The 10,523-nt window shown below is 51.5% G+C and overlaps 1 protein-coding gene across 1 annotated transcript in view; it reads left to right on the top strand.

Moving 5' to 3' along the window:
* The first annotated feature begins 2,401 nt into the window (after positions 1–2,401).
* Positions 2,402–10,523, top strand: part of Kif26b (kinesin family member 26B) — a 422,280-nt gene continuing 414,158 nt past the window's right edge. The window contains 2 exon segments of the mRNA XM_028865492.2: positions 2,402–3,355; positions 4,114–4,515. Of these exon segments, the coding sequence (XP_028721325.1) occupies positions 3,293–3,355; positions 4,114–4,515 (465 nt within the window). The 5' untranslated portion in view covers positions 2,402–3,292.

The following is a 10,523-nucleotide window of genomic DNA, read 5'->3' as shown; positions in this document are numbered from 1 at the left end:
GGTGTGCATACAGCACACACACACACACACACACACACACACACACACACACACACACACATCCTGGCAAAAACACTTTGACACATAAAATGAAAGAAGTAAATTTTTAAAAAGAAAGGAAGAAATGCTAAAGGAAGTCCATTCTCCAGGCTAAAAGAAAAGAATTCAATTGAAATTTTACTCAGGGGGTGGCGTGGGGGATGGTGAATACAGACATGCAAAAACTGGGTAAATACATTAAAAAGCCCTTATTTTTCCTAGTTTCATGGAAAGACAGATTTGTTAAAACATAATTTAACAAATTATGGATTTGTTAATATGTATTTGTAATATTTTATAATATGTAGATTTAAATCATTACTCAAAGAACAGAGGTGAATGGAATTGGGCCTGCTGAAGTGTACGTTTTAGTGAATTCTGCAATGTTACCCCTGAACAGGCCGCACCGAGTCAAAAATTCATATGAGAGTCATTAGAGCTAGAAACCCAGGCGAAGCATGAGAGACTATGAAGACATTATTCAATTAACAAGAAAGGCAAGCGGAAGGGAGGAATGTAAGACAGCAAAATAGGAAACAGACCCATGCGAACAGTAACAGGAAACCCAAAACCCATGTTGAGCCAAACACAAAAGACATACGGATTCTGTAGACAAAAAAAAATCAAAATCAGTCAAAACTGATCTGTAGTGACGGGAAGTCGGTACAGAAACTGCTAATTGTTAATGTGGAGGGGGGACTGCCTGGGAAGAAGGGATATTTTTCAATGAGAAGAATTTACATCTTAATTGAGTAGCGGACTATACCAGACACACACATATATATATTATATACACACATATATTATATATACATATATAATATATATATAAATGCATGGAATTTTATACTTAAAATTTACGCATTTCACTGTATGTAGATTTTACATCAACTCTCTTGAGGGAGCCGCCAGATATAAAATTTCACCAACAGAGGGCGCTCGGAGCTCATCAAACACGCGGTGGGCCGCAGACCGCAGATACTTTGGGATGCACATCAGATCCGCTCTGGGCTCATCGTTCTTGACGGTGAATCGCGCAGCTCAGCGATGGCTCCCCCCCCCCCCCCTCGACACCCCACCTTTCCCACTCGGGGCTTCATAGGCTCGTCCATTTCACCTGGCCACATGCTGCTTTGGGACTGATAAGCCGCGCGTAGCTAATGGCGACGATATTTTCCGCGGCACCTAGGCAGAATACAGATGTGGCTGCAGCCGGCATGTGCTGCCTGGAGGCTACCTGTCCCCCTAAGGTCCTCTGCAGATATGATCGCGTTGAAATTGGAAGTAGGAACGTAATGGAAACTTCCACAGTTTTTCAACATCTTCATTTTGACCTTCTCGCCTCGCTTTGGAGGCTGTGAAATATCCCGGGTGCACTGGCTGCGGAGGGTGCGGGGCGGGGGGTGGCTGCGCCGGGAAGGCACAGAAGGTTCCAGCAGGAAGACAAGATGGGGGGCGTTGCCCCAGGATTCCAGCACCCCAGTTGTTGTCTTCTGTCCCCCCTCCTTGCTTATCCATGTGTCAGAAGGAAGACAGCGGCTAGGAAAGCCCGAAATGTCTCCCTGTCCCCGCCTAGCCCAAGGCCAGGTCTTTCCGGGGTGCCGAGATGCCATTACACCACACGTGATCTCCGCGCCCGGCTGGTCCTGCAGGAGGCGTCTCGCGGGGTGTTAATTAAAGGTCACAACAAAATAGACCTGCCGGCTCACCAGAAGAAATGTCCTCCCGGGAAATGAAAAATGACACCCCGGAGCAGCCACGTGTGGAGCCCGGCGTACACCGGCTTCCTGAGCTCCGGGGCTCTGCGCGAGGTGGGGGTGGGGGACGGGAATCAGACAGAGGGCGACAGCTGGGGTGCTCTGGAGATCTCACAGGTCCGGGTGCTCACAGGCAAACGCGCAAGGGGCCGAGGGGACTGATCCCGGCCCGGAAGCCAGGGCCAGCTCGCGCCACACCCCCCTCTCCAGGCCCGCGCAGTCCTCCGCGCGCGCGTGTGCGGCGCGGCCAATCCCTCAGTTTCCCCAGCCCGGCAGCTGCGCGCTGGGTCCCTGGCTCACCTGTGCCTGTCTCGGGAGGTTTCCCCATCACTAACAGGGGCTTGGGCCGGAGGGAGGGCGGGGGCTGAAGGCTCCCCGGTGCTCAGGCCGGGGGTCCGGGGGAGAAGGACCCCTTAGCCGGCTGGGGCTGAGAGGGCGATTCAAGGAAAGGTTTGCCAGGCAGGTCTGGGAGAACAAAGGGCGGGGGGTTGGCCCCGGCCTGTTTGCGGACTTGTTTGTGACTCAATCCGTTTGCACGGCGTTTCAAAGGCAGACCTGCACGCCTTGCCAGGAAGAGACGAGCTCCCGGGGGGCCGGGAGGCCCGGGCGCCGCGTTTCCGCGCAGCTCGGCCGGCTTGGAGCTGCAGGCTCGCACCGCGGGTAGCCCCGGAGCCCCCGGCCGCGGGCCCCTCGCCAGCAACTTCCCCGCCCGGAGCCAGATTTACGACCCCACCCCCGCCCCGGCTGCGCCTGGCGATGCCAGGCCCGAGCGCCGCGCCGTAAATGGATCGCGGCGGGCGAGGCGGCGGCGGCGGCGGCGGCCGGGCGGGCTCCGAGGTGGCGGGGTCGCCGTTCCCTAGGCTCCGCGCTGCACCCGGGCGCACACGCGCGTCCTGACCCCGAGCTGCTCGCCGCCGCCGGCGCACAGCCGCCCTCTCCCTGCCCTGCGCGCAACTGTCAGGAGAAAACGGGCCGGCGCATATTGGCTCGGCGACACGCCGAGGCTCCTCCCCGAGTCTGGATCCTTATATTTTGGGAGAATTTCTTTGAACTCAGTTAGCGAGCTCGGGGGAAGGAGGCAAGTTCCCACCGCCGGCTCGGCTCGGCGAGGGCTCGCCCACCTTCCCTGCAGCCGCCCAGCGCCCTCGCCGTCCTCCTCCCTCTCGGCTCCGCTGGAGGAGAACGCGCTGGCCCGGCGGAGGAAAATGCCAGCGATCTGGATGTGACGGCGGAGAGAGGGCGCGTGGCTAGAGGAGGCAGAGAGATGAGGAAACCCATTATTTGAGAGCCACCAGCCGCTTCAACCCTCCCTGCAAATTGGTGCTATCACTTCTGGGGTCCATTTGCTTGCCTTCTTCCCAACCCCCCCCCCCCCATTAAGAATTCTTGACTTGAGGACCAACCCCTACCACGAGGGGGGACGCCTTCTGGGTTGGCAGACCTTTTGGATGTAGCGTTGTGGGAACATTTAGACCCTTTCCTCTGGAAGAGCCACCATGAATTCGGTAGCTGGAAATAAAGAGAGGCTTGCGGTCTCCACCAGGGGCAAGAAATACGGGGTAAGTTGTGGCGGCGTCCACGCGGAGATGCGTTCCCGGGGACCTATCGGGGCGGGTGTCCTCCGCTACCTGGGAACCGGCGGCGGGCTCGTGGCCCCCCAGCTCTCGGGAGCACCGGCGTCTCCACGAGCGGCGGGGCCGTGCGTGCGTGGAGGCGGGTCTGCAGCTCGCCTGGCTCCCGGAATGTCTTCGGTCCTCGGTTCCTCCCTTTTCCCGCACCCTTAACTTTTGCAGTATTCCGGGACTTGGAGGCAGAGTTAAACCGAAGGGGAGCGTTTCCCAGGAATTCCTCTGCGGTTCCCTCGGCTCTCTGCCCGGGAACGGGAGCCCCTTTCATTTACCTGCGGGACCCGGAGGGCTGTACCCGAATGAGTCAATACCCAGAAGTCACAATCACCCACCCCTTGGATATGGTGTTCCAGGACCCTGTGTGTAGCTAGGTTCTTGCTGGGGGGTGGGTACCGGGTTTGAAAGAGCGGGGCTTTGGATTTCTGGGTGTTCTCGCAGAAGCCCGAAGGACACCCAAACCTCCCAAGCCTTTCTGCCGACTGCAGGAGGAATGGAGGGGGACCTGCGCGCCGTCACCCTGGCGAGGGTGGGTGGGACACGACTCGTTTAAGGCCAGGTCACTTGAGGGATGGAGCCAGACGGAGGGCAGGTTCGCAGCAGTGCGGGCAGGACGGCTGCCCCCAGCCCTCCAGGCTCAGCTCGGGGACCGGTGGCCCCGCAGGGCCTGACGCTGCGTGTCTCTCCGGCAGGTGAATGAAGTGTGCTCTCCCACCAAGCCCGCCGCGCCCTTCTCCCCCGAGAGCTGGTACCGCAAGGCATACGAGGAGTCTCGCTCAGGGAGCCGGCCCACCCCCGAGGGCGCGGGTTCTGCGCTCGGCTCGTCGGGTACCCCGTCCCCGGGCTCGGGCACCTCGTCCCCGAGCTCCTTCACTGGCTCTCCGGGCCCCGCATCTCCGGGCATCGGTACCAGCTCGCCGGGCTCCCTGGGCGGCTCGCCGGGCTTCGGCACGGGATCCCCGGGCTCGGGCAGCGGCGGCGGCTCCTCCCCCGGCTCGGACCGCGGCGTCTGGTGCGAGAACTGCAATGCCCGCTTGGTGGAGCTGAAGAGGCAGGCTCTCAAGCTGCTGCTGCCGGGACCCCTCCCGGGAAAGGTGAGCCACTGAGGGGTGCTTTGCGGGGAGCTGCGCCCCAACCCTAAGATGCTGCCTCGGGGTGCCTGGGTGTGAGGCCCCTAGCTCTGCAACCGGCCTGGCGGCGCAGGGGAATGCCCCCAGAGGGTTTGCCTCGCTGTTTTCTCCCCTCCTGCCCGGCGATCCTGCAGTAGCATGCCAAAAGGGGCAGGCAGCAACAGTCAGCTGCTGGCAGTTGAGGGTTCCCATGGCTTATTTGTGGTGGCCCTACCTCCCAAGCACCACAGAAACACATTTTCCAAAGCCAGCATTTCTCCCTGAACACTCCATGTGTCTACGGGAGGAGGATTAAGAGGTGGGGCTCACTGTAAGCGCCAAGATGTATCCTGACCTGCGCGTGGGCTTATTTAATAAGCGCATTGGTTCCTCCATAGCAACCCTGTCTGCGTGGTGTGGCCGGCCAGGAGCCCCCAGAGCGGAACACAAAGCAGTTGTATTTGCACAGTTGGGTCCAAGTACTATCACATGATAATATTTACTCTTCCACTTCAAAGAGTTTTTATCAGTGGTTAGAGAGAAACAAGAAAACAGCGGATTGCTGTGAAGGCTGCCAACACTGCTCAATGGCATTTTCTGTGGGTTTTTGTGTGTGTGTGTGTGTGTGTGTGTGACTTTTGAAATGAAATATTGTGATTCCGAATAGCGGCGCTTAGGAGTAACCACATCTGCTTGCCTCGTCTGCTTATCCATGCACACACATGGATGTTTTCTATACCAGGGTTCAATTACACAGACACCCACAGACTGTTGTAAAATCTAGAATGTGAAAAAATCACCGCCAGGAGAATTGGTTTTATAAATCTAGAAGTTATCTCAAGAATAATTAACTCTGGGTTATTGTCAGTTTGGCATTTTTGTAGGTCAACCATTAATCTTCCAGGACACCCCACTACACTGCCCAGATTTAACACCTTTCCCCACCCACAGACTTATTTGCTGATTTTTTTTTTTCCCACCAATATTCCTTGATTTCCCGCCCACTTCAAAGTACAGCCCTGAAGACAGCCGGTCCATGTGGAGGCCATCCTTGTCCACACGGAGCTCATCTTCTGATGGGCCCTCCGTCCATGTTTATTCGCATCCGCGTTGAGTGTTGCTAAGAACGGAGTGTAGAGCGGGGTGAAAGAGACTTGGCAACGTGGCGTAGATTTGAGAGATTCTGTGCTGGAGGTGACGGGGCCTGGCATTTGTAATCCTAATAAGTCGCAGGCCACCAAAATTATCTCAGAACATTCTTGAGGTTGCATGCTCATGAGGGGTTCTTTGTGTTGATGTTTGGACTGTGCAAAAGTAAAGAAGCTCCTATCCTGAAAAGGAGAAGGGGTGAAGTAACGGGGACAGGAAGAAACAAAGGTTGACGCTTAACTGCATGCTTGGTGATTTATGGGGCTGTGTGTGCGATAGACTCGGCCTTTGTTTTCGTTGAAGCCACGTGAAAAATTCATTTCACACTGCTTAAGAGGCAGTGCCATATATGCGCTGATTTTATTTACTGGCTGAAATAAAAGTGATACTGAGAAACTGATCCTATTAGAGGGAGGTGATGGCTCCAGATGCAGTATTGGATGTGCCAAGCATTAGCGCTCTACTGATCCAGGGGCATCAAGAGGAAAGCCGCGAGTCACTGACTGAGTGCACATTTGAACATCATATACAGTTGCCTGAGTGGCATCAAGACACAGATGGCATTGGGTACAAGGGCGCTTGCAGGCCTTAGCCAGGGATAAGAATGCTTTGGGGCTAGCTCATTGCTAGTAAGTGAGCTACGAGCTATGGAGCCTTAATATCAACTCACCGCTGATTGTGTTTGAGAATGATAACTTTAGGGATGTGCATATATGTTAGGCACCGTCACCCTCTAATTAGATGCAATTTCTGTAACATCTGTGCAGCATTTTAATCAAACAAATGCTGTGTTCTCTGGTACCCTCTGCATGGTGGGCCCTGTCCAGCGGAGACAAGGCATTTCTTCTCAGTGCTGGATTTATGAGCAAACTGTGGACCTCCACCCTGCAGGCACTGAAGGGGTTAAGTTTCAGTAGAACAAGGGATGTCATTGTGACCTCCAACATGTAATTCGCCCTGGAGAACAAGAGTCTGGGAAGATAAAGACTTGGTTTTGAGGGATAATTAGTAAAAATCATCTTTGTAATTCACTTAAGATGCTTAACTGTATTTGGGGAATATTTTCTCAAATAGAGTATTAAACTGTATTGGGTGGTATGAAAAGCCTTCTACATAGTCACTCCAAAGTCAAAGCTAGAAGAGCATGCCCTGAAACCTGTTACTTCAGGATGGATTTGGTTATGGTTCTTTTTGCACCACTAATTTATTTTGCACCACTAATTTATTTTGCAATATTAGTGAGTCAGTTTTCTCATTTTTTCAATGCAGTATTTTTCATTAATTCTTTACGATTTCATCTTATTTTTGATTTTCCTATTAACATAGCAGTGAAAAAACCATGATTCAGATTGTTGGATGCCACTAGGCAAGGTTTGAAAAGTGCCTCCATTCTTCAGAGAAAGATATAAGGTTGACATGCATCTGTGGGAGAATATCCTTGAGATTTACGGTGTGTAGAACTTGAGGTTTTGGTTGAAAGGTGCTGCCCATGTTCAGGTTTTTATTTGATGTGTTCCCTTCCTCGTCACTGCGCTGTCTCGTGCCTTTCCTCCCTGTGCCCACTTTCAGGTAGCAAGCTCCATTGAGTTCCCCTCAGTTGATTTTGAGGACAGCTGGGTGAGGAGAAGTGATGAAGTGTTGGACAGTCTCTGCAGGGACATCTGATTGCCACCCCCTCCATATTGAAGATTGGCTGGGGTGCTGCAGGAGTTACCACCTGAGTCTGAGCATTCCTGAGAGTTGTGTGGCCACTGGAGGACTGGGTTCCAGTGTAGCTCAGTTATGTGGCCATTAGAAGACAGGGCTTCAGGGCAGACCAGTTGTGTGGCCACTGGAGGACCGGGCTCAGGGTAGACCATTATGCGGCATGGATGTTGCTGGGTAACCGGGTCAGTGGTAGTGTTGACAGAGACAAGAAGTGCAGAGAGGATGGTGATGGGTAGCCATTTGAATTTTTAGAGAGGAGATCAAGAGCAGAGGCAGATTCAGCCATCAAACAGATGGTTGCTGGTTATTTCAAGACCCTGGTAGCGACAACTCTGCTCTGAATTCCTTTTCTCCGTAGCAACTTACCTGGGCAAGGAGATGTGTGTTCCTGGTGTCAGGTCGTAAAGCCTTCTGACTGACTTTTATTACCTCAGGAGGAAAATGCTTGCCAGTTTATATCCTTTCTCTTTTAGCGTTGTTGCTTAAGTGGAAGTGGTCGGGTAAAACAAGAGAGTGGGGTTGTGGGAACGTGTTGGGACTTCAAGTGAGGACTGTTCGCTCCCTCACTGTCGCGTTTCACTGTGTAAATATAAAACATTTCCTGAGTGGTGATGAGTGTGCTTTTCCTGTTGTATAGACAGGCAAGGCATTGAGCCAGAAAGACGGGCCAAGGAATGAATCTCTCCCTTTTTTTGAGCTAACCTAGATCATTCTGATAGCTGTGACGGAACTTTTGAATCGACTGTGGAAAGCCCACGAAACACCAGCCTGAAGAAATTCCCTGGAGTAAGCGTGAATGCTCCAGGTTGGGCGAAGGTTATCCGACATCTGCTCATTTCCATACCAATAAAAGAAAATCTCCTTTTAGGTAAAAGGAAGGTCCAGAGCTATGGTCCTATCTGACTTTTTTTTTTTTCCTCAGTCACATATTCTGAGTCCATCTATGCCCCAGAAATATCAGCAAGATTAGCCAGACGCCCTGAGAAGGGTGGCTGGAAATCACAGAGATGAAAGAAAAGAATGTGAGTGCTAGGGTTAAAAACACCAAACGTGGGCTTGAAATAGCCAGAGCCCATGGAAGTCTAGACTTGGGGAGATATAAATAAATATTTCTGTATTTTACCAGTTCCAAAAGAGGAAGGAGTATGAAAAATAACTCTATTCAAAAGTCCACCCAAACGCTGTGGTAGTATAATGTATAGATAAAATAGAACTTACATTTAAAATATTTACTAATTATGAAGGAATTCCGGCCAAAACTCTCTTACTCTAAGAACACATCTTTAAAAAGCATCTTTAGAAAATTTTTCATTTTGAAAGTATTTTAAACATGTTTCCCTACTGGGGGCTGGAGAGATGGCTCAGCATTTAAGAGGATGGGGGTTCAATTCCCAGCACCCTCATGATGGCTCACAACCTTCTCTAACTCCAGTTCCAGGGACTCCAACCCTCTTCTGGCCTCTGTAGGCACAAGGCATGTAAATGGTGCATACATACATGCAGTTCTTTTTTCTTATTTTCAAACATGTATACAGTGAAATATGATCTTATCTACCTCCCATTACCCTTCAGCTCCTTCCCTCCCCTCCCCCGACATAATCCCATCCCAAATTCATGTCCTCTTGTTTTTTGACATCCACTAAGTTCGGTCAGTGTCGACCACATGTGCATGGGTGTAGCCATCCAACAGAGCACTGGAAATCTACCAGTGACCACAGTCTCGAAAGAAAGCAAAGACTGATTTGCCCTTCCCCAGCAGCCATCCACTGCCAGCAGCTGCTCAGTATGGGGGGGGGGGCTCGGGAGCCCCGAGATCATCTACCCCAGCTGATGCCTGAAGTTCGAGTGTCTTGATCTTGTGTAGGTCTTGTGCAGGTAACCACAGCTGCTGTGAGTCCATGATTGTGACAGTCATGCCATCTCTGGAAGAGAGTATGTCACAACGCCCCTCCTCATCCTCTGGCTCTTTGAAATAAAAGAACATAACGGCAGTAATGAAAAATATCCTACAGCATTTATCATTTAAGACCTCTGGGCCATCTCCAGGGTTTATAAAAATGTTCCCAGGAGACAGATGAGTGGTGATTTCTTCCTCAACTACATTTCGTTTTGCCAGACTTTTAAGTGTGGAACCAGCATGGTCAGTTTTTGCAGTGATTTAAATTGTTTGAAAAATTCCCTGATTGGTAATCATTTCTTACCCACTCCTGATGGACAAGATGATCGCATTAGAAATGTGATTTTCTTTTTAAATGGCTGAGGCTAGTAGTTTGGCAGTGTTTGGAATGGTTAGGTCAATTAAGATTGAGGTCATATCAGTTCGTTAGGTCTTCGGATTGTGCTGGACAATCGGCTAATAACATGACGGGCAAGAGCCATGATGAATGACGGACAGTTATTGTCTCTGTGTGCCGAGCACTGTGCTGAGATTACAGACAGACAGTCTCATATAGCAAAATAAAGATGTGTGTGATTTCTTTGTCTTGGAGTTATAGGTGCTTATTGTGGCGATTTTAGTTACACACACACACACACACACACACACACACACACACACACCACAGAGAATAGGGGAATTCGAGCTCCCTTTCCCTCTCCAGCCCTTGAGGGTCACTGTTAGAATAACAAGTGAGGGGTTGCTGCTTGAGAATGTTGAAGTTTTCTGGGCTTTCAGATGGCAACTTTGTCCTCAGGGACCAGGAAGATGCAAATCCACAACGCTGTCGAGATCCTGAGGAACTATTTGAGTTGGGGCATCATGGGCCTGGAGAAGTTATGTTGTAGTACTTGGAGAAGTAACCCCTCTGTCTACCTTCACCCTGTTGATCTGCCGAGGCTCCATCCTGACCCAAGAAAAGGAGCCTAGAGCTGGACACTCAGGGCCACATATGTGGAGCGCCAGCCTTCCCTGCCGCTCACTCTGATGCTCCACGATTCCAAGCCAGCTAGGGATGTAGGCTCTCCTATCCGTTTTCGGTATCATTTCACCCCTGTCTGCTCCTAGACACCCTTCCTTTCCTTATAACATATTGAGTGGAACCATTGGGTCTAGGAGGACCATGTGGAATGAGCGCTCAGGTGATCTTTCTCTTTGCTGGGCACCAGTTGAAGGAGCCCATCTTTATGTGCACTGGTAG

This window comes from Peromyscus leucopus, chromosome 15 (genome assembly GCF_004664715.2).
Source record: "Peromyscus leucopus breed LL Stock chromosome 15, UCI_PerLeu_2.1, whole genome shotgun sequence".
NCBI lineage: Eukaryota > Metazoa > Chordata > Mammalia > Rodentia > Cricetidae > Peromyscus > Peromyscus leucopus.
This window is presented reverse-complemented; position numbering and strand designations above follow the sequence as displayed.